The sequence below is a fragment of the Rhodnius prolixus genome, unplaced genomic scaffold, assembly GCF_049639745.1.
Source record: "Rhodnius prolixus isolate KJV_2025 unplaced genomic scaffold, Rpr scaffold_8, whole genome shotgun sequence".
NCBI classification, from domain to species: Eukaryota; Metazoa; Arthropoda; class Insecta; order Hemiptera; family Reduviidae; genus Rhodnius; species Rhodnius prolixus.
The window spans coordinates 19,682,464-19,707,673 of record NW_027411593.1 but is presented as its reverse complement, the minus strand read 5'-3'; the positions used below and the strand labels follow the sequence as shown (position 1 = coordinate 19,707,673).

General features: G+C 31.2%; 1 protein-coding gene and 1 long non-coding RNA gene across 10 annotated transcripts in view; one reads left to right on the top strand and one right to left on the bottom strand.

Moving 5' to 3' along the window:
- Positions 1-24,502, bottom strand: part of unc-104 (kinesin family member unc-104) — a 50,577-nt gene extending 26,075 nt beyond the window's left edge. For 5 of the 9 annotated variants that reach the window (XM_074121981.1, XM_074121983.1, XM_074121984.1 and 2 more), the window contains exons 1-12: positions 15,635-15,760; positions 10,194-10,276; positions 9,871-9,949; positions 8,291-8,460; positions 7,227-7,405; positions 6,808-7,063; positions 4,755-4,912; positions 4,453-4,592; positions 4,155-4,193; positions 1,023-1,145; positions 783-916; positions 320-635 (exon numbers count right to left, since the gene is read on the bottom strand). In XM_074121981.1, coding sequence (XP_073978082.1) covers positions 320-635; positions 783-916; positions 1,023-1,145; positions 4,155-4,193; positions 4,453-4,592; positions 4,755-4,912; positions 6,808-7,063; positions 7,227-7,405; positions 8,291-8,460; positions 9,871-9,949; positions 10,194-10,276; positions 15,635-15,734 — 1,777 coding nt within the window. In that variant the 5' untranslated portion in view covers positions 15,735-15,760. Of the gene's footprint in view, positions 1-319; positions 636-782; positions 917-1,022; positions 1,146-4,154; positions 4,194-4,452; positions 4,593-4,754; positions 4,913-6,807; positions 7,064-7,226; positions 7,406-8,290; positions 8,461-9,870; positions 9,950-10,193; positions 10,277-10,384; positions 11,976-15,634; positions 15,761-24,292 lie in introns of those variants that run through there. The other 4 variants (XM_074121982.1, XM_074121987.1, XM_074121979.1 and 1 more) reach the window with 3 other exon arrangements.
- LOC141451002 (uncharacterized) lies at positions 6,051-8,322 on the top strand. Its single transcript, XR_012456490.1, has 3 exons — positions 6,051-6,359; positions 6,479-6,650; positions 8,187-8,322. It is a non-coding gene; the product is annotated as an uncharacterized lncRNA (long non-coding RNA).
- Positions 24,503-25,210: the final 708 nt, after the last annotated feature.

Sequence of the window (25,210 nt, the reverse complement as noted above, 5' to 3'; positions counted from 1 at the left end):
ATTATTTTGCTAAGTGAAAGAATTAGTACGTTTTTCTCTAATACGAAAATCCAACGCTATCTCGAAATCGCGCGCTTGCAGAAGCAGTTTCACTCGAAGTGATCATGCATTGACCATGATTACCAGTGTCTTAATTGCCGGAGAAAACATCGCAAGCAAAGCGAAGTTCTTTGGTTTGACGTCATGGCTGGCAATGTTTATAAATTATATTTTATTTAATAATTAATAATATGAGGATTTATTATGCTAACTATAGCTACTAATCATTTCATAAATAGAGCCCTGGATATGAATAAAAAATAAATAAATAAATATTTACCTTGAGTTGGATGATTAAATCTGAATACATGATTTTTGCCAAGTATAACCCTTGAACCAGTTTTTAATACATCAGAATCAACTACTAGTCTGCCGTTTACATAACAATCTGCACCAGGTAGTGATTTCAAAGTGACTACACCATCTCTGTTTTCAAATATACAATGTTCTCCCAAAATATGTGAACCAATTAATTGAATATCTTGTGGAACATTTGTTTCTCCACCGCTGCCAACTCTTGTCAGGCCGTCTTTAATGTAATAGAGAAGACATTCAGACATTGATGGATCTTCGTTCAAATTTACTAGGTGAGGAGTCTGCAAAAAAAAAAAAAAAGAAGCAAATCTCTAAAAAAACAAGAATGATTTTCGCTTTATTTGACCAAATCAAACTCAACATTCATTTCAAGTTAAAGAACACATTCTTAACACAAGTAAATTATCAAAAATAAAGATTATCATTACCTTCTTTGGAGAGAATACACCTACTGTATCCCCATCTTCCTTAACGGCAACACCCATTTCCGCAAAAATTGCCTCTCTTTGTAATCTAATTTCTTCAGTTCGTTTAAGCTTCTCTTCCCAAGTTTCATTCAGTTCTGCAATTTGCATTTATTTAATTCAGTACAAGTTATTTTCAGGTAGAAAAAAAAGAAAAGAAAAAAGAATCATTAAACTGAGCCAATTAATGGATATAATACTCGCCTGCAATCAGTTTCTCACTAGCTTGTAACTGATCAACAGCTTCTTCCGCAATAGTAGACGATTGTGCTTTGGATTTCTCTTCGTTTATTTCGGCTGATTTTACGACTTTCATACCGTCTTCTCCTGAATAAAAATGATCTTTTTAGAATAAGAAAAAGAAAAATTAAAAGTTTATTACAATGTTTTTTAAGCTCCCATTTTTTAATTGTATATTCATCCAATTGAATCAATCTAAACCATTCTAAAATGTTCCTAAACTTTTAAAATTATTGGAATATTAAATGGTTTAGCTTTTACGCTTTCATTAACTATGAATATCGGAGTTAGTTTTCTAACACCCAAGTGATTTCGGTTGAAGATGACGCGTAAAACTTCATTTACTTCAGATATACTCGCTTCTCATGAATGATTTAGGCCATTACCACATGAAAGACAAATACCACAGGAAAGGTATCACGAATTTTTTTTTTTTAATTTTTGTTTTGGGCAAACATTATGGTTGTTGGTATTACATGATCTCACTTGTTTAATAAAACGTCGGTAGTGATAGTGACATCACGAAAAAACTCTGATTTTATGCTGTTAAGACCAGATTCTGCTTGTTCTATACTAATCAAGGGAATGCAATCGAAGATGTTAACGCACTAATGACCTCAGTTTTCAATGCGCCAAAAACAAAACAAAAAATACAAAAACAAATGAACATATAAAAAAAAAAATTCTCATTGCTTTTGGGAACAAACTGAACTACTTCGTTAACACTATTTATCGTTTTCGCTCGATAATATAAAGCGAGAAAAATTAATTACAAAATTACATCTAAATGATTGATGGTACGATAAAACGAAACCCAATAATTTTAGTTTCATTCCATTCAGTTTAAAATTAATATTGATAAAACCAGTTTTAATTTATTTTAAATAATATATAAATCTTTCTATCATTAAATAGTTGATCCATTAAAAAATCTGGCAGACTAACTTTCTATTTATGGTGACTTTTCCTGTCGTTATAAGAACATAATTCCAAACATTTCTAGTCATTCCGGAAAACATGATTAAAAGTAGGAAGAAGTAGACCTTTTTGCTAATGATCGGCACATGGGTGGCCTCTCCCATCGCTTGTGTGAGAAATGAGTTCTCGCCCGAGCATATTGTATATAGGGTGTGTACATCGAATAGCTTATTTGCAGGGCGAAAATCGCAACTAGTTTTACCATTTTCGCTAAAAATCACAGACTATCTGATGTAAAGGTTTGGGCAAACCATCAACAGGAAACCTTAAGTCTGTAAGAATGCTCTTCGCAATTTTCTTGCAAAGAATTCTAATACGAAAGAGCAGAAAGTCGTGATAAACATTAAAACATTGAATTGGATGAATATAACACATTTTAATAAATAGCATGCAAATAACTGTGGTAACACATTACAATTTGTAATTGGTATAATAATAATAATAAGGGAAGGGATTAGCTATGAGGTTAGCATACTGGACTCCCACGCGGAGGTCCCGGGTTCGAATCCAGCAGCTGACCCTTAGATTTTCTCTTCCTAGGAGCTTCTTACAGCTCACTGTCCAGTGATGGACAGTGTTGTCTGTAACGAGAGAACACTGTCCGGAGGCCGGCAGTGCACTGGAAAAAGCTGCGGGCGCTAATAACCTCAGCTGTTGATGCGCCAAAAAAAAAAAAAAAAAAAAAAATAATAATAATAATAATAATAACAATAATAATAATAAAACTCCCTTAGGCTCTTTATTAGGCAAAGGAAAAAGAAGGTATTTAGGGATACCCTAGAGCTGATGAAAGTGGTCAAGTTCTTCAGCGTGTTAAATAAGAGACGACTCACGCCTAGACAGTTCTTGCTACCAGCATCGAAGGGAAGTATATCCAAACTGAGTCCAAGAGTAAAGAACTTGCTGGCTATGACAGTGATTAACTTAAAGATCACCTCTGCAACTGTTATTTGGTGGCCGGGAGTCTTAGTAAAGAGAAATAATAAATTCCTCAGTAAAATACAGAGGTTTTTAGTTTAGCAATTTCAGGAACTTTAAAAACCACACTCATCTAAACCAGCTATGGAGATGTTACTGGCACCATCAGATGTGATCAATAATGAAGAAGCTGTGAGATCACAATACAGGATGAATTAGCCAAGGTGGGTATGTAAAACGTTTTAGAGAAAGCATTCTACAAGAGTGTAGTTTGCTGAAAATAACCAGAGTCACAGGTCATTGGAGTAAAAATTTTCTCTGACAGGCAGCTCTTAAAAGCTAGAGAGTTTAGCAAAGGATTTTGGAGAAGACAATGAATTTGGATAGAATAAAACAAAATTAGCTTTTTTTTTGTTTTCTTGAAATCAAGCAATCCAGGATAACGAAAAAGCTGATGAAATTAGTAGCAGTGATTAAAAGGATATGCATCTGTGGTTCGTCATTGAGTCAAAATGAAAGTGATTCGATAGAAACAGTGTTAATAGTGTGTTAGCCCAGTGGCTCAGATTGAGAAGTCTACAGAGACTGCGGCGATTGCTGAGTATCTTTAAAGTGGACATAATACAGAAAGACCACTTCATAAACCAGTCAGGGAGGGATTTGAAAAGATACTGTAACAAGTCGGCAGGTTTCAAAGAAATCAGATTGTAGATTTTGTAGAAGAGCTGGATGAGAACTTGGTAATTCTATTGGGCAGGATAGGAGCCGGTATGTGAATGGGCATTAGGGCACCCGCCTTAAATAATAATGATAAAAGAACCATAACTGAAAAGAAACAAACCTTAAAATTATAAACCTAAATCAAAAGCTGTTTACACATAAAGCATAACGAAAAAATAAAATAAAAGTATAAATGAAAAATATATTTATTTAAATTTTATAATTCTGTAGGAAAGCGGTTTTTTTTTGTATTAAATGAACTATTACAAAGAAGAAGCGAAAATATTAAAACAGAACGATAATTTTTTACTAAGAACTGAATTTCACAATACAGACAATATTCACTAACTGTGCAAATTTTATTTATTGATTTATTATTAGGTCATGACGTTCAAAATATTCTGAAATTAGGATGGCAGTGTTAAATGAAAGCAATATGCGACATTCTGAGCAATTTGGGGTTTTAGCAACTTTACTTACTATTGCTGTCTTTAGCCTTTTCGTAAACCACTTTACCATCTGCTCCGTGTTTCAATAAAAAAGGGAAAAAAAAGTGCTGTTACTTCTTTACGTTTAAGTAATTTTCTCTGATTACTAATAACTTAAAGGTTCCAAATTTAATGTCGTTTTACACATTACATATCAATAAAATGGGCTGTTTAGCTCATACAAAATAAAAACAATAAAACTAAAGAAGAGATTATCTCCATTCGAGGTGGAAAGATAATTTAATAAAATAATACAATTTCCAAATACGCTAACTGTTCATTGAGACTACCTTCTTGTACTTCGATTCCTTCTGCTTTAAGGAGATCACGTAATCGTTGTATTTCTTCTTTAAGTTCTCTAATAAGTTTAGCATTAGCATCTTCATTAACAACAGCTTTGCACATAATCTGTTTAGCACGGTCTGCGTATCTATGAATAAAATAAATAAAAAAGTTCTTTTTATTCTTGGAAAAGAATATTAAAACAATATTTAGAAACTCCTAATATATAAAACAATTTCGGTGAAGTATTGTTAGAGATCAATGTATAGCATATACAGCAATAGCATAAATCAATATATTTTTTGTATACCTCAAAGTAGAAAGAGTTTCATCATAGTTAATATCAGCAGGACTGATTGCAGCGATCATGGCAGTCTTCGAATTTCCACCAAGATTCTCCCTTAAAAGCCAAGTTAGCACCGAATCTCGATACGGAATAAAATTCTCTTTTTTCTTTTTTTTAGTTGCCTACAATTGGGTACAAAAAAACTGTTTAATTTAAATTTGCAAATTATATCGAAATATGATTTATAAAGAATGATTATAAACTTAAGATAGATTTAAGTGATATATGAAAGATAATGATCTACTTACAGACTATAAAATAAAGGATGCATGGAAAAACACAAAACAAAAATACCAAATGAAATTAGTTTTCTTTTCATGCATGAATAAAACGGAAAATAATAGTGTTGAGTACGTATAGTAGTAAAAAAAAAAATTATTCTGAAAATGAATACAAATTTGCTCCTATTGGTAAATGAATCACATCAACAAGTCTTTGGGTACAGATTGATGAATTAATCGCATGGGCTTAATGAAGATAATCCCAGCTGCTACCAATAAGGGGGTTAACCCGCATTTCCTAGAGAAGTCGCATCAACTATTCCCAATTTGGCTTAATGAATCTGTTTGAAATTAAAAAATTTCAAGCAAATAAATATTGAAGCAAATACCCACGTTGTTACAGGTTATATAATTGTTCTTAAAGCTCATTTTGTTTACCCTTTGAGAGGAAAACATTAAAATGATTCAGTATTCACAATCAGAATTTGAATTCATGCTTTATAATATGTTGACTAATCAGTTAATGAAAGAAAAATTAAGGAAGAAAAAGGATGAATCTTTAGTAAAAAAAAATTAAAAAATAGAAAGGCAAATGTAATTTTTAATTTTAATTCGCTTATTGCATGATTTATTTTAAAATATAGCAATATGAAATTATTTTTTTACGATCAAAATGACTGGTGTTCAGAACAATCATTGAACTAAAAAAGCGAATTGTCACTAAATTAGGAAATACTGAAGTTTGATCTGAGTAATGCTTTGTTTCACTGTTATTTTTTATTAATTACAACAATTTTATAAAAAAAGAACTAGTAGTACTTTTGGAGAAATTATAGTAGCAAGAAAAAAGAAAATCTTTTAATCGAGCGATTAATTTACTTCAAAATAAGGTGTTCATAAACCTTAATTTAAAAATCTACGAGGTAATTAAAACAAAAAAATAAATTAAAAGAAACGTATTTTAAATTCACTTCTATTTACTGCGAAAATTATTTCACAGCCTTCAGAATCAAAGAACTGGCATAAAATTTGGTAAAATCATCTTTTATTTTCATTTAGTATTAATCCGTAATAAGAATTTTACATTGCAGTTATATTCTCAATTGTATGCCACCCATAAAAAGAAAAAAAATCCCAAGTTGAGGTGAATTAAAATCTTTACAAAATTATTGTTCAATACTCTGAACTATGAACAATTCAATAATTCCGTGACACTTAAGAAATATCTAGAGAGCGACACGAAACATTTCATGATCTTTGCTTTTTCAAGTTCCAATTATAAAAGTCTCTTCTATTAACAACTGGACTAAATTATTTCATTTTATAAAGTTGCTATTCTTCAGAATATGTAAGTCTTAATGCTCATATTATTGAATAAAAGTATTTGCTAAAAAATTATTTTTCTAAATAGAAAATACAAGGCACAAGATACAAATGATTCGCAAATGAATTACATTTTTTTTTTAGGAAAAAACACGAATGTTGTAAATAAACGCACAGTTAAACTAATTATTTTTTAGTCTTGGACAGAAGAAATACAATTAAAGAAGACAAGTTATTTATTCCGTCAAAACATCACCAGTCCTTTTTTCTCAACTTAAATATACATTAATCTTCGGGTCTCACAAAAATTTACCAGGCAAGTAATGCATTAACTTTCTGCAAAAAGCATTTTTTTTAAAAAAGAAGTGCTAATTGCACATGTTGATTCATTGCCTTAGTCTTTTTTTTTTTGCACATTTGCCTTTGCCTAGTCATTTCTTAAAATATAGTTTTAAAAAAAATCTATAACTTACAATCTCAGCAAGAGCCGATATAACTTTTCCCAATGTTGTTAAACTTTTATTGATATTGGCTCCTTCTTTAAGACGGGTGCCTTTGGCACCTGTAGAATCGGCACGCTCTGAACCAGCCAAATCTACAAGTGATATTTTGCTGACTTTCTCCGTTGATAGCGATGTAAGATTGTCATATCTTTGTTGTGTAAAAAATATTGTAAATACTGCATGCGAGCGACTAGACGTTTCGTTCATATTAGTAGCAGCGACTGTCCTAAATTTGTTAATAAATTTAATTATTAAAAAACAAACTTAAGAATATAAAAATCTAAAGAAGGATTAGAGAATGAATTAAAATTAAATTATATTATGTGTAATGGAAGAATTGTTTCAGCATCACACTTTCAATTCTCATACAATCATTCATGTTTACTTACCTAGCTTTATTTCCTTCATCGATGAGATTATGAATATCCTCATAACTTGTAACAGCTAATTTCGACAAATCTTCCACGTACGGTCCGAGCAATGGATGTTCTCTAACTCTAAGGTTGCCTTTGTTCTTCGGATTTAATAAATCTCTAACCCTTTCACAATAGATTTCCATGTAACTAACCTGACAAAAAATTATCAATACAAAATTATAATACTATACTTTATATTTATTTAGTTTGTTTATTTCTAATAAATAAATAAACGTACTTCAATTGTAACCGTCATTCAGACTAGTTTATAGACTACTGGTTTAATAAATTATTGCAAAAGCCAGATATGTCAAAGTATAGATATAATTCGGCAGAAGAATTTCATGTTTGTTCTGCCCCAGTTCACTATAGCTAAATTTATGTTTTGTGAGTTCAATAGATTTTTTTAATTTTCTATTGACTAATAATAAATCATGCTAGCTAATTATTTATTAGCCAATTTTTTGAGCAAATCAAGGTTGGTTCTGACAATATTCCAATGCGAAGTCAGTTCCATTTAGATCGTTATTCTACTATTTTAATTTTAGGAATAATTATTCCCTTTATTTGGGAATAATTATTATTCTACTACTTCCTAACGTAAATTCCACGCTTATAAATATCTATTTAAGTTCATATAATGAGGGGGTTTAAAAATGTATTTCATCATGGTTTTCGTAAACAATAGATTTACAAAGAACTGAAATTTGTGTAGTATTATTATGAGAAGGCCCTTAATAATTTCCATTTATAATTTTGCATACAATAACGTAAATATTAACATTTCCAGAGTATTCAAATTTATTCTTTATATTTGGCTGGAGCCTTTCTCTTAATAACTGAATAAGTTTGTAATTATGCATCAGCATTATTTATTTATCTATTTTTAATTTTAAACTTGAATAGTATTTAAAGTTACTTTTGTTAGTGCAGATTTAAGAACAGTTATGGAAAACAGATGTTTCTTGCCTGAAGAAATTACAAAATGAAAATATAATTATACAAAACAAAATGGAAATTTAATATTGATAACTTACTTCGACAGAATACCTCAATTCATCATTTGTGGTATTTCTAATTTTATCGAAAAGATCTTTACAAATTTGGGGTATAATTCCTTCTTGGCCTTCTTCATCTTGACGTCCCATCATCGTATAAGATTTACCGGCACCAGTTTGGCCATACGCAAATATGCAAACGTTGTAGCCTAAAATAAATAAATGTTTTTTTCATTTTGAGAATTAAAATGTCGATTCCAATTTATTATATTATTAATGTCCTCTGGACATTATCCAGAGACTGGTAGAGCACTGAGGTGTGGCCTTAGAAGTAGTCAAGCCCTACATAAAAATAATAATAGTAATAATAGTAACAGTAATAATAATAATTGTCGCTTAACAATCTCCTCTTTTGGTTTAAACCTGGCCATCTGATCGGCTACACATTGTAGCTGAATTTAAATTAGCTGATCAATTTTACACCTTGAATGAAATCATAGTTTGTTGAAACTATGAAGAAAAGATATTCATAATAGATGGAATGAAACAAAGCACAATGAATGCCAGACTTGCAGAGACTAATTTGTGGCAGAAATGCATGTAGAACTTTCCTATAATTTCTATGTCAGAGTTAAGCACCTAAAGAATATTGTTCTTTAAGTTTTAATTATTACTTTAAAAAAAGTAGGAATTGAAAAAACTGTAAAAATGTGTCCTATGGTCAGAGATCACCAGCATTTTTTTGGTTGTTTTTTGAATAGATTTCTATTTACATTAGAAGAGATTAGCAGACCTCTCTTCTATGTTTGAGTTTGAGACAGGGATAATCAAAACTTCAATACATTGTCAGCAGTCCCAACATACTCAGCAGCCTTTCAGTCAATAATTCCTCCATTACATAATATGTTTTTACTGAGAATTCATTTCATGACCTCATACAAGTTTTGGATCATTTTGGCTGTGACACAAATACAATATAATATAGAGTTTATTCGCGCTAATGGAAGAAACAAAGATTTTTAACTCAAATTTTTCATTAATATTAAAAAATAATCAATTTAGTTACTTTTTTAATTTAGTAACTGAGTTATTGCCGATATTTGAGACAACACCATCACAGATGTTTCGTTTTTTTTCTCTCTTTCTTGGAGATGATTTGATTACGTCTGTTATGTTTGTACTTTAAACAGTGAATGTTGAAGTCTATCTGCAACTTCATCATTCGTAATTATTTGTAAAATAATGTATAAGAAAATTGCCAAACCCTTCCTATCAAAAAATTGAAATTCTATTTTGTTGCTGAAGTATTGTTTTGCATTGTTAAGGACGATCAAAATATGTGAAATAGCAGGGTATAATAATTCAGAATTCACGTTTTAGCCTGTATTAAAGAAAAACAAATTTTTTTGCATATCCTTGGATATGAAAAGAACCTATTCATGAATTTTTTGACTTGCGTTGCAATGTCCGCATCACAATGCCACAATACCTCCTTACATTGTCCTTTTTTTTATCCGTTTTTAATCTGAGCTGAGGCTGAGTCTTCTTATATTATCACTTCGTACTTTTAAAGAGTTACCAAAGAAAGATGAAAAATAAATATAAAGTAAAATTCTTACCTTCAAATGCATGTTCTAACATCTCTTCACCAATATCTTTATAAACCATTTGTTGGTTTGTGAAGTTTGGATCAGTCGGCTGAAAAAGAATTAAAGTCAGTTTTATTAAAATCTGCTTAAAAATATTTAAAACTAATTTGCACTTTTTGGATGTTAAGAGTCGTTAGTGGAAAACGCGCAGAGTTATAAACCAACTTAAGAGAAGCTGTAGGTTTCAAGCCCATCCAAATCTTGGCCTACATCAATAATACTGCTCGGTCTCAACTTAGACCCCAATACTCTGCAAGAGTTAAAGGAAATCTAAAGTGTCCAGTCATACTTACATCGTGTGAATAGTATGAATAATCGTAATTAAAACTTTTGATGGCATCTTTTGTTCCAGGAGGTGCTTTTGGATTTGCAATAGCTGTAACATAATACACAAGAAAGTTAGAAAAATTGTTACCTACATTAGAAAAACATTGCTTTAAAAAATTAACACAAAAAAAATTTTTTTTAACAAACTCTTACTGACATTTTATCTAATTAACCTTGGTTAGATCAAAGCAAATTTCACTTCGGACAGGCGAAACTGCCACGATGGGGAAATTATATGGCAAGGTTAGGAAGAGAGGTAACAGCTTGAACATTTTTCATTTATGAAAATGAGTACAATTTTCCTTTAATTCGCACTATTTTCTTAAAGTTAAAATATTACAACGCAATAGAGTAGAATAAAATCGTTCAAAAACAAAATGACACACCCATTTACATCAGACTCTATTACGGAAGTAATTAAATTGCATATTAAATAAGAAGACTTGTAAACTGACAACATAACCTTTTTATTCCGTTAATTAAAAGTTGCTCTAATGGACTGTTAAGTGCAAAACACTCATATACTGCTGTCATGCTGAGTTAATAAAATTATCACGAAACATATTTACTTCAATCTGAATAAAAAAAAATTCCTTGATTATTTAACTTTTCCCTAAAATGCATCCACCATAAGTGCACTACAATTAGGGTTTTATCACCTATACATTGTGAAGATAAATGAACAGTAAACGTATATAATGTTACAACAAATTTGGAGGCAAGAGAGTATTCTTTGAAAGTGATTCCTCTTAAGGAAAGCAGACCAACCTTTCAGCAATAACAACAATCATTCTCGCTACTGGAAATTTATAGTTGGGTCGCTGGAAAATCAATTGCAGTGGTCATCATTTCAGACAGCCACTCTTCGGTTTATTACAGTGTTAACTAAAGCTAGTGTGCGGCTTTTTTGAAATCTTGACGGTAACTGTTAGCAAAAGCATGGTTTCCCGAATGACTCCAAGACATTCAAGACTTGTGGGTAATGAGTTCATAGTCTGCCGCTCAGAAAAACATGGGTAAGTGACAGAAATTACCAAGCTACCGGAATAATGTGAAAACCGCTGACTATAGACAGAGGGAAAAAATTTATTATTAGCTATTTACTTCATATTTGCGCACTTTTTCGATTAAAATCTCTTTCTACAGAAAGAGAAATCGTGCTCCTATTTAAGACGAAGTTGGTCCAAAAAACAGTCCAACGAAGACCAAACTTTTCAATCAGTTGACATCCAGAGCCGACGATGTTATACGGAAGAGCGGATCTGTCCAATTCAACATTTACTTTACAAGGGTATTTCTTAACGAAGGGTTAGTTAATACAAAGCTGATGTGTCCATCCCTTATTAGTTTCACTTAAAAATAAAATAAAAAATATTAAAAAAAAGGCGATACTAATTTTCATTTTTTTACAAGTAAAAATGACGTAACAAAGACAATTTTAATGAGCAATAATCAACTAAAAATAGAAAAAAATAAATAAATGAAAACTGTACACAAAAAATTAGTTATCACAGAATATGACGTCAAGAGTTCTCTTCGGCCCACGCGAATTACACAGATAAACCCCTTTCTACTTATCACAGAACCCTATCCATCCGATCAATGAATCTTCGCCTAACTGCTATTTCGCCCCTATATCTTTGCAATTGAAATTAAATTAATGAGTGCAGTTAAGCATTAGGAATAAATTGATATAAGAGTTGTATTAATTGTTAATTAAAAAATGAACGCATGTGCATTCAAGTAGTTACTTAAGTATTGAAATAAAATTAATTGTTAGGAAATTACACTCGTAACTAAATATCTTATCTTAAAAGGTTGGATGATAGTATATACCAAAGGGATGATATAACCAAAAAGTGAGAAACATGAATTATACTTGTCGGAGAACGTATTTTAAATCGAAAGTTTTACTAAACCCGCTAAACACCTTTTATGGGTAACTATACTAGACTATTTCATGAATGTATCTAAAATGTACTTTTACTCGTACCCGGTTGAATTAATAGGTCGTTAATCAATTTTTTATCGAAATTAGGGGACACCTCAAACCTATTTCTTTTGGTTTTCCTCTTATAAGAGATGGTAGACGCGAATGGCCTATTATCGTTACCTACGAGTTTATTTAGTAAGGGGAATTCTTTTAGACTATCTAAAGTGGGGGCTTGTTTTTCCGCTAAGGCGGCAAACGAGTTACTGGATAACAATCTTCTTGCGTCCAGGTATGAGATATTCTTCTCGCCCATTAATTGCTTTAGAGTTTTCTCTTTCTTATATTGGGGACACATATTCACGTTAGTTGCCAAATGGCTAGCACTGCCGCAATTCACACATTTAGGTGTGTTATCTTATTCGGATATTGAATTTGTTATTATTTTTCTATTTTTATTCCAATAAACAAATTTAATTCTTGACGGCAACTTTTAGTACAAAGACCATTGCTTAGCAACCTCCCTGCTCGAATTATAAAGATCATCAGTAATAAAAGATATGGAAAAAAAAGAAGCAAATTCTGGGTCCAGAGGGGTGTGACTCCGAATTTTCAATTTTTGACCAATAAGCACCTAATGCAGTTACTTGATTATATTTTTTTGAATAGCATCACCTTCTCATAAAAATTTGTTAGGTTTATTTTTAAATTAACGGAAATTAGAATGAATTTTTGTTCTTCAGGCAGTCCTTAAAAATCACTGAATTGAAGTTACTGAACAGTTCTGTACTTCTAGTTGTGACTAGTAGCGGTACAAAAGAAAAAAAATTTAAAAAACAATCTGTCATGATTGCAAAACTTCTCGTCACGAGTAAAAAAAAAAAAGTAAAATTAATGTAGTAACAAACATGTTCCACTTTTATAATGCAAAATGAATCGATACAGAAGGCTGGACTTCAGGAAATTTATATTAGGGGTAGGTAAGTTTCCATCAATATCCGCACAAGGAAACCCTCTCTCTAAATTGCTTAGGGCAAGGGTCAAGGACATTTAAACACGTCAACCAGAAACTTCCTGTGTTTTAATTTGTTTTTTCCTCATATTTTTATTTTATTTTTCTACTTTTATGTCAGTTGGGGCAAATTAAATAGTAAAGTTTGTATATCTTAAGCAAGCAGGTTTTACTTCCAACTACTAATCAGGTGGAGACGGATAGCTAACATACTTTACTTAATTTTCTAATTTAGTACATTAAATGAAACATATGGCTTTGAACGAGAATCAAATTCTGTGCAACATCTTTAACTTTGTGGGCCACGCCTCTTAGTGCTTCAGCCTTGATTTACGGCAATTTTCTCGTAAATCTTTTCATAAGAATTCTTTTCTCGTGACATATTTCCAAAATAAATCATCACTACTAGGATGATTTAGGATTTTAAAGCTCAGTAAAACTACTAATCATAACAAGGATCTTTGATAATAATTGGTTATAACAGTGAAAATAAATAGTAACGTTCAATGAAACATTTTGTATATTTTATTAGAATTCAAGAGAAACTTCTCCCTCCATTGAACCAGTTAAGCTTCGGGCCACTAACACATTAGTCGACACTGAAAATATCGATCGAATATCACCTTTTACAATAGTGCTCTCTTAACTTTGATAATTTCTCGAATAATTTTTTTTTTTTTCTTTTTAATCTTAGGTGAAGATTTTCTCTTACAGTAATTACCGACGTCACTTATTCAATTTTTTCAAACTACAAAATTGTGGTGTAAAAGGTAACCTTTTACAATTATTGTAATTGGTATAAACGTATATTTCAAGAATTGACAATTTAGAAAAAGGAAAGCAAATTTACCACTCATACCCTAGAAATGCCATGAACTTCTTTTAAATAAATGATGTAATCTAAAAAATAAGATTTATAGAAAATCGTCAGGACCAATTTTCTACAAAATCTCAAAAGAATTAAATAAATTAAAACCCATTCTGTAAAGGTGATTCTTTCTCTAAAAATTCGCAACTCATTTAACTCAGTTTTAAATATCTAAGTTATATGATCGTAAATTTTACTTAAATGAAACTTTAGGGGAATGCCTACTCATTACTTTCAAGCTTAGGAACTTGGATAACAACGCAACAATAATCTAAAAAGTTGATTATGGGTAAAAAAATAGTGGAAAGTTGTCTTACGATACTATTCCATATTCCCTCCATTGTGGTTTAGAAAGACATCTATGTGTTAGTGAATGTAACAGATCCTTTTGTGGGGTTTAAGGGAGAAAACTTATATACGATCTTAAGACAGGGGTTGTGAGGGTATCAAGTTCAGGAGCGTAATTGAGAAAGGGTGCCTGTAGTATAGCTTAGCTGTATCTCTTTATTGTCCAATTCAGAAAGGATCTTGAATCCTGGGGCTTTATTCGGAAATATCTAGGACAGTAATATGGGCTTAGATAGAAGGGCTTTTGTACAGATTACGGTACTTCGCCATCAGTCGAATAATAATAGAAGTTACAGTCTGACTAGTTCTTTTCTAGCGGAGGTTATGGCTAGAAAAAGGAATATATGTCTCTGGGTTATAGTGAACAAAGAACAATGTTTTCTCCTCATTTCTCTTTTTACATTTCTGGTACTCTATTGGTAAGAGAAGGAATTAAGAACGTGCGGATTTTCGACACTGAAAATTTGTTTTTGTGGTCCCTTGAGTCCGAAAAAAATGGTTTTATAAATTGATCTGTGCAAATGTTTGCGAGCAGCATAAAAATAAAATTGTAGTAGATTAAAATGTAAAATTGATGGCGCCTTGGGTTCGAGGAATACATTTTTGGAATCAGCCAAAACGGAAGTGCTACTATTTAATTCATCTTCCTAAATCGATTTTTCAGTATTTTGGGATGGTGAGGGGAGGGAATTTTTTTTTCGAAAACAGATCTATCACTTTTTATTTACATCATTTTTGGGAGAGAAATAAATATGTAAGTAAAATTTCAAAAATGAAGAGAATAAGTTAAAAGAATGCCACCTTTCTAAAATCAATATGATTTTTAGCCTTTTTTTTAAAAAAAATTAAATAAGTAGTTTTTACAAAATTTTGAATCGGTAATAGAAAGATTGTGAATGTTAAAGAACAAATGTGTATTTTTTTAAATTTTATTTTCAAAAATGCTGAAACAATTTCATTTAATGCGCAGGTTCAAAATGTGACAACACTTTGTTCTTTAAATTTCTTTAGTTAAATGGTCTAGTGCACACTACTTTCATTAACTCATTTTATCAGAATTATTATCACATATAGATTGTTATTAAAAAAAAAGAAGAGATTGATTTGTTTATCGGAAAAAAAGCTACTGGTTCAATCTTTCCCATATCTTTCTAATAAATACATACAACCTATTCCTTATCAATAAATAGAAATCATCTTTTATTTTCATTAATAGTCTAGTTACTCGAAGAATAACCATTCTACTTACTGGTGGTATATCCGGCCATTTCAATGATACATTTACATTCTCTGGAGATCTCCCGGTTATTGAAGGGTCGCACCCTGACCGCTACTTTCACTGACGACATTTTGTTCACTTCGCTTTATTTACAACCTGCAACAAAAATTATTAAAAATGTTTTAGTATTTTAGAATTTCCAAATTAAAAACCCTAACAAAGAATACTAACTAAACTTTCTTCAAAATAACAGTTTAAGTTGTCAATAATATAAGGGAATAAATGGGTTCAGTAGATAGCGTACTGGATATTCATGCAGAGATCCTGGGTTTGAATCCAGCTGATGGCCCTACGAAGATTTTTTCTTCGTAGGATGGTTGGGAGAGTGTTCTTTAGAAAGACTTAATACTACACAAAATTTTCTTTCATTTATAATTGAAATTTTCGCTCAGGTTAATTGAATTTGCAACCTTCTTTGTGGACGCTATTTTGTCCTAAATGGAACCAATACATTAATATACTCAAATCTCCATCTTTAATACTAACAAATACAAATTGATAATGAGATTCTCAGGTTTAAGGAAAAATTATTCAACTGAAGCGATGAGTTCTATTATTAAACTAATCAATAAATAGTAGAGAAGTTCCAAATGAGGAATTCCTATCCCGTTGTATTGGCATTTCAAGTGGAAATTTACTGCATAGTTGAGACCTTAGTAGACAACTTGATAATCTAGATGCACTATTTATAATTAGAACTCATTTCCCTATTTGAATTTTCCTTTAACTTAATCAAAAAAACTCTCAATTATGTTGTGAAATTGGAAATCTTAATCGTACTTCCAGCACAGCCTCTTTATCTTCTTCCTGACGATATTAATGGATAGATTATTCTGGCAACCATCATTTTTCATTCTGTTTGGGAAAGCAAACTTTGACGTAGTTTACTGTGGTATAGAATTAACTGAGTGAAACTGAAATGAAGTCCAACCAACTTAGTTGAAGAACCAACTAAGGCGATCGATCGTGAGATTGCTTGAAAGCATGGATTCATCAAGTAAATACTCGTAAATCATCGTATTAAATCAAATCTCAAATCAGATCAAATCAAATTGGATGTTTCAATCAATTGAAATTAGATTTTACCCAAGGCTATTGTTATTGTCAGGAGTTCCCAACGAAGAATCAAGGAGTTCCTTACAGAAACTGGTGTCCCAGCCTAGCATGATGGGTCTCCTCGTAAAGAAAAACTATACCAAGATTTCTGTGTGCCTAAAGGAAGATTGTCGGTCTGCCGCGAGCGACACTTTGTAGTCGGCAACCAGAATTGTGAAAAGGTGAGCAGTTTTCAGTTCCTAAATTCTGGAGAACTTTGATGAAGAAATAGAGCTTTTTCCCTTCTTGCAAGAGTTACTAAGTCGATTGGTCCGTTACCGCGCTAAATTCAGATTGTATAATTTCTGAATAAAGCTGGACGTCGTACATGCATCGACAACGAAAAGCAGATTGATCAGTTTGAGCGGTAGATACTGAAGCAATGACAATGCACGTGGCGTCGAAGAAAGATTAGGGTGTTTTAAGTTGGCAGTGAGGTTATTAATTAACATAGGTCAGGGTACAGCGACTGAAATGGTTCGGCCACCTTACGAGGAAGGAAGAAGACTAAAAGGTTGCCAAAAAAGGAAAGAGAGAGCAGGTGGAAGGCAGCGAGCTCAAGGGATTTAAGGAAAATCAACAAGAGCATGAGGCATGCTGCCAACAAAGGAAGGAAGCTAGCGATTGTTGAAGAGGCCAAGGGCTGCACCAGTGGAAGAGAAAAGACTAAACAAACTAATGTTAAAAGTCTTCAAAAAGTGATAGCGGACATTACTTAAAGTCAGATATAGAATACCTACATCAAAATACATTACAAGCGGAAAAAAAATATCAAATTTTTGCGTCATAGGTTTCAAAAAACTGAGAAAGCTACGAGAAAACATCACCAAATGGCACGAAACGCCAGCAAAGATGTTGTTGATTCATTTTTTAGATTTATGATTAAAATTGGAATACGATTGTGCCACTTTTTTATGGTAAAAAATAATGCCAAAGTTACAGCAGCAGTAATGAAAATATTTATCATAAAACGTTTAAAAATATTCAACTAGTAGGTAAATCTTTTTATATTTTAGTAGAAAAATTAAATACTTATATAATTTCAAAGTGTCAAAACGCTTTTGTCTCGACTGATTAAGAACAAATAAACAAGGTAAAGGTAAATTCACTAATAAAATATTTAGCGAAGCCGTAAAGGGCTTGCAGAGTACGTTTCTTACACCGTGTTTAGGATTACTGGCAAGGGAATGGGAGTCCCTAAACACTAGGAAGGTCACCCTTATTTATACAAGAGGTTGGATGTTAAACAAAAAATCTCCAGCTAAGGTCTCTTTTTTTTGCAAAGTTGAATGTGACTTAATACAGAGATTAAGTCACCTTAAAACACTTGTAAGTTCTATTTCTGACTATTTCTTCGCTGTAAAAAGCTGTTAGCTCTTAAAATGAGAAGATATATTTTATATCAAATATTGTGAAGTTTTCTGAGCCCCAGAAGTTGAGTTTTATAAATTCGTTTATTGGTATGCGAAAGGTGGGTGTGTCTCCTTAGGTGTAATTATCAACTGGATACAAAATGAAATGTTCATGTGGTCTTTTATTCAGAGTTTAAGTTGAAAAAACAATGGAAGTAGTCGGAATGCTTTGATTCAGTGAAATAACTCATTTTTAATCTCAAATATCTATTTAATAGTGCAGGGCGGTATGTTAAAGACCAGGTCGTCCTTTTCCTTTATTACAAGTTCAGGAAACAATGGAAAAAGTTAGCGTACCGGCTTAGATTCAATGAAAGAACTCAATTTAAATCTCAAAGATCTATTTAATTGTGCAGGGCGGAATGTTACAGACCAGATCGTCCTTTTTCCTTATTACAAGATCAAAAAATAGAGGAAAATGTCTTTTAATGTGGGCTTAGATTCTGTGGGAGAACTCATTTTTAATTTCAATTTTGTGTAAGTTCAAAAAAACTGTATGAAAAGTCGAAATGAAGGAACTTGTTTTCAATCTTTAATCTCTATTTTCTCGGACAGGGTTAGATAGAACAGTCTAGATCGTCTTTGTTTCACAGTGTAAGAAAAAAAAATTGAACTTGTTTTTAATCTCAAATATCAATTTATTGTGGCAAGTAAATTGACTTGTAATACAAGTTCAACAAACAGTGGAAACAGTCGGGATGTTGGATTAAATTCCGTGAATGAACTGGTTCTTAATCTCAAATTTCCATTTACTGGGGCAGGGCTAGATGTTACAGTCTAGGTCATCCTTTTTTTCATAGTGTAAGTTCAAAAAACCAGTAGAAAAGGTCGAAATGATGGCGTAAATTCCCTGAAAGAACTTATTTTTAATCTCAAATATCCTTGAGAGCAGAGATGATAATGTTCAAAGCAGAATGTTTTTTTAACTAAACAATAAACAATTACTGTAGTTACAAGTAATAGTTAAACATATGTAAATCACCTTTAACAGAAATTTCAGGTAATTAAATTGACCACAAAGTTTCATTGAGAAATGTAATGATAATTACTATAGTAATAATTACAAATAAATGTAAGTTTATATGGACATACACAAAGATATCTGTATATGCGCAACAAAAAACCTGCATTTTTTGCCTTAGTACCTGCATGAATTTTACCAATAATCATCACTTTACCTTTATATCAAGGCACCTTTTGACATTATATAGATAAATATGTAGATTAAAAGATCTAACAATGACATGATCCTTTTGTTTGCTGCGTACAAATCATAGATTTTCTGCCACAATGATATAAATCAAAGAGAGGAATTGCTTGCTATGAGAGCACTACTTTAATACCATAACTAAATAAATGTGCGATAAAGCACGGATAAATCAAGTTGAGATACTTTACTTCATAAATGATAATACGCTTGTTTATCTGATTGGCAAAATATGCTATAAGCCCCTTTACCAACTTCAATTCAGCATTAAGTCAAACATATGTTCCATTATTTGCACCATCCGTAGGAATTACAGCTGATAGAAACTACTAAATATAGTGTACATAGATTTTAGAACAACCAGTAAATTGCAGCAGTCCTGCACTACACCTAGTTGGATCTTTTAAACCGACCTTCCCCAACGAAGGTCTTCTAACACCTTTTCAATCTTGTAGATATAAGAATTGGCGAAAATTTTCATCATTGAAGAAGAAAATTTAAATAAAGTCAGTCTTCACAATGAAAACTGTTTGTGGAAACACCAATTTCCCTAGTTTTTTATTAATATAACTAATTAAGCAATTTAGGCAAAGTTTAAAGATCAGATCTTCAAGTTTTGTTACAAAAAAAAAAAAAAGAATTATAAGAAAATAAAAAATAGCATTAAAATGATTCTAGAGTTCTATCATTCTTCAGTAATGGTGTTATTATACTTCAAATATCAATTAAATGTTATAAGACTCAATTACCCAGCAAGAGAAAGTGTGGTTTTTCCTCTTCTTCTTGAATTCTTGGTGTTCTGAGCGTAACCCATCCTAACTATGCCAATAACATTTTCTCTATCATCTGATATTTACAAAACAAGCAAAGGATAAGTTGATCCTATTGCTTTCTGTGGGTATCCCAGCCTGACGGTTTTAAACAACACTAAAGCTAACTTTCACACAATATAGGTAAGGACCACAGAAATAGTTGATAAGTGGCACAGCATGGGTTCACCGAACCGACAAGCAAACATCAGCTTATTTATCGTCCATACTTCATAGAGCCTAAATTTTATGAACAATCACTGACATTTATACAATAGATCTTTTAGGGCGTGGTAAATTGGCTTTCTACCACTCTCTATTCTATTCTTAATTTAATCTATACAAGATTTAACCACTGCCTAAAATTCTTAGAACTAACGTGACAAAACTGCTTTGAACAAGTTCTACCGAACAAAAGACGCACAATAGTTGCCTTAGGTCGCATTAGATTTGATTTTATAGCTACTCACTCAATTATTATCTGATATAATTATTACTATTCTAAAAAGAATATAAGAGTCTTGAATTTTGTTCAGTAGGATATAATTATTTAAAAATTGTGACCAACCTTAAGAAAAAAACAAAAACCACCAAGAAATTTAGAAGTTTTAAGTAAGAAGTGTTACTACAGTTTTTACAAAATAATTAATTAAATGTAAAGAAATATTTAAAATCGTCCAAAACATCCTTTAAACAATTTTTTAACAAAAGTGTAGTAACAAAAGACAACTTATTTAAGAAGATAAGATTAAAAACTTGTCACTATTGCCTCGGGAGGAAAGTGCTTCTTAAAAACAAGACTATACAATAGTCTTTTCTCATGGTGCTCTTAAATCTGTGTTTAAAGTACTTGTCTCTTGAAGATATAAAGAAGCAGTGCTTACAGCTTGAGAATAACTTATTATTCACAGCACTCTTGTTCTGAGAATTTAACCTGTGTCACTTGATACTAGTTCACTTTAGTCCTGAAGTCTTAAATTAATTGATATGGTTAATTAACTTTTACTTTAAAACCCACTTAAGTGAATAAACTAGGAATTAAAAATGAGCACTGATAACTACTCTTCAAAAGGTTTATTGTAGTATCAACTCCTAGAAATGTTTACTGGCCGGTTTACTGCACGTGAAGATATTAAATCTAAAGTTACAGGAGCTTCTGTATGTGAAAAAGTAAAGATTCTTTTACTGCAATTATCACAATGTAAGAAGATCAAGTTAATTTCCTGCAGGTAATTCTGACTAAATTTCAGAGAGGAATCGATTATGTATAATTGTAGTGCATAGATTCATCTAATGTGTAACAATTAGTTCAACCGTCCTGTGTTTAGTTCACGACCAAATTAAGAATTCAGTTTAGATGTAAGCATACTGTCATAGGAAAAATAAAACTGTTTCCTAGAACAAAATGACGTGAGTAATTAAAATTTAAAAAATGCCTTTTATACCTTTTAAGAATTTAAAATAGACGACTGTTTAATTATAAAAAAAATTTAAACTGCTACGCCATTAACATTAAGCATGCTTTATTTAAACAGCAGTTAACTATATCAAAGAAACCAATTTGTTAGACAATCATTTTTCACCTTATTTATTAAATACATTTTATTTTTGTTTATTCATATGGCGAATTTCTATTAATTATTGTACCTATTAGAATATTTGATTAATCATTTGCACAGACTCTGAATAAGGCAAATCATTTGTCGAGACGTTGGTAAATATTTTTTAAATTAATTACTGCTTTTCAATAATCAACAAATGTTCATTTGTAGTAATGAACTGATTTTTAAAACTATCGGTGAAAAAACTAAAACACTTCTCCTTCAATTCCAGAAGTATTTAATGTGAATATAAAGCACTTGTCAACACTTGATTCAAATTGAAACGAGAATAAAATGTCCAAAATAAAATCCAATCAACTCGAGAGGGAAAGAATAATTTCCAATTCCAAATACTATCGCGACAGTTTCAAGTTTTGTTAGTTGAGGCTCACCCGGAAACCTGTGTTTCAAAATATCCTACACATCTGTTTATTAAACTATCCTAGGAAAAAAACGTTTAGGCCACCTAAATTTCGCAGCAATCGCAAAAAAAAAGGACGAAAAAAGATCAATTCTACTATTAAATCTTTAATTACCTACTAGTTTTTGAGTTTCTTAATATTTAAGGAGTTTATATCGACTCAGTAACATGTAGTGTAGATATCTTTTTGCTTCTTCATCCGTTGAAGCAGGCAATTTTGCTCAAAAAATGCGGATTATTTTGATAATTTGCTAAAAAAAAAATCATGTTTAAAGTCGTGTGTTATATCAATGAAACATTCAAAATTTTAGAAGAAATTGCAAGTGTAAGTGGAGAGCCTTAGGTTCAGGTAAAAGGAAGTAAAATCGTGTAGATTTATCCGGTGAATTAAATAAACATGTGTTAATACTAAATAAAGAAAGGGTACTAAAATAAGAGCCAATAAAATAAAAGTCTCACAATGGATTATTTGCGTGTGTCTGAGAAAGTGAGCGTGTGTATGTGTAAGAATAGCGATGGGGTAGGCTGCAGTAACCACCAATTTACCTCGAAATCGATATGTTACATCCTCCTTTTGTGGCTCCTTTATATATTAGGATAAATTAAACCTGGAAGATACAGGGCTAACAATGGTATTTAGAACAATGTTAGTTCTAAAAATTCACATATCTTTTAAGGGCATTTTCATCTTTACTTCGTACCGTAAGGTTACTATAGCACATTTTTAAATTACTGAAGTGCGTGAAAATGTTCGGAGGCAATTTTAAAATTAAAAATAAAATTAGAATTATAATAAAACGAATATTCCAAAAATACTAAATTTCTTTCCTCAAATAAGAGAGAAAAAAAAAATTTTTTTATTTAATGAACTGTTCATAAAGCTTAAAAAAAAAATAATAGTAATAAAATAAATACTTGAAAAGCAAAATTTGAATTACTAATCCAAATTTTGCGAGCTAAGATTTGTATTAAAGCTTGATTGTTATTCTCAATAAAATAATGTTAAAAAAAACACTCTTTATTTAACTTCAACCTAACGCTCCAGTACTGTTCTAAATCACTTTTATTTTGAAAATTTTACAAAATTAAAGAGTCTATAATGTTTGAAATTTATAAATTTACAGAAATGATTAGTATCGAAATAGTGACCAAAAAGGTCTTTTAGAATGACAGATATTTACCAAGTAAAGAAATAATTAATTTTCTACAGTTCTTAATTTTTTAAATTATATTTTTTTATTCAAGAAACCATTAACTAGTTTGGTGTTCTTCTACGGTTCACTTCTAAACTAAAAAAGTGACCTTAAGAAGAAATTAATCAATCTTAATGGCATTTTACAAAATTTAAAGACTGAATGCGGACAACATTTACTTCACAACAATAATCGGAGGAAAGATTCCAAAAGGCAAAAGCAAATAAAAATAATAATAAATTAAATAAATAAATATAAATAGAAAGAAAGAGAACTAATGAAAGAACAATTGGGCATTCCAATATTGGGCAGTAGTAGTTTGATACCACATTATTGGTGTGGTATGAACCGAAGCAAGGTCCCTCGGGTCATTTTTGGTTTTTCACTCAACCTGACCAAATTATTAATCTATTTTTGATTTTTTTTGTTTTTTAAACTTTATTAATCACGGATTATCGAAGGTAAGCTCATTAATAAAATTTGAAATTTAATAAAATTATTATTTACAATTATTATAAATATAAAAAATAAAATATTATAAAAAATAAAATATAAGTTATGTCCTGGGCAACTTAGTCCAAAAAATATTAAAGATTTTGGTTTAAAAATCATGAAATCAAAACAATATTGATACATTTATAAATCAAAAGAATTGATTCTCTAAGAAAATGAATTTATAATAGCTTTTAAAATGACTGGAATCCATGGGAAAATATAAATGAAAATTAAATAATTGCAGATTAGAAAATGTTCGTAACTTTTTGTGTAAAATGGCTAAAAACTAAATTACATGCGAAGCGCTGCGAGGTCGACCTGTTCTCGAAAGTCAATGATAAACAAACTAGAAAAAGAATAATAGAGAAATAATATATGCGTGAAAAAAAGAGTACCTGATAATAAGAATCCTTTTTCAAATTTTTATTTAGTAACTAAAAGAAATAACTAGTAAATTTATGGACAAAACTGTAATTTATTTCTTAAATATGGCACAAAATATCTGACGAAGACCACATTTTCACATAGTATGTGGTTTCTTCCACAGCCAAGTGGTTCTAGTTCTCGCTGGAAAATATGACGTCAATGTAGCGCCTGCGTTTTAACAACACAGATGTATGGACCCAATCGCTTGAGAATACCATGGGTATAGTGGGGGTTAAGTTTTTAAGTTGAACGGATCAATAGGCGACCAGACGTCACCGGGGTGTATGGTGGTTGCACCACCCTAGGCCCTAGGACAACGTCTCCACTTCGGAGTATTTTTTTATCCAAATGTAGATTCAAACCAGGGGAAAAAAAATTAGAGGTAAAAATGTATAGATTACTGTAATTTTAACTTCATGAAATTTTGGTCTAGAACCTAGAACTTTACATAACATACCAAGGACGTATAGGTGTTCTAGTTGGAAAAACGTGAAGCGAGAATTATATAATGACAAGTAGAAGTCCTCATTGATGAAATAAAAGTGAACTGTGAACCGCTCCATACTCTTTTACATCTCAAGTGAAGGCGGCAGTAAGTCTGGGGGCAGCAGTTTGGTGGGTGCCTTGGAGGCGCTGATTTTAAAGGACCTCCCATCTAACAAGTAACTGAAGAGAGCGTTACTTTTTTTTACTTCTTTTTTTTTTTTTTTTTATGTTGACACTTTCAAGTTAAATTGGAATTTATAAGGACGTGAATTTTATATATTGTTCACACATGTACATGAAAGAGAAATGGCTTAATAAATCAACTGTAAAAAAATTGGAATTTCTAGGAAATAATTCGTACCTTATGTTTCCATTACTAGACTTTCAAATTCATCAAGATC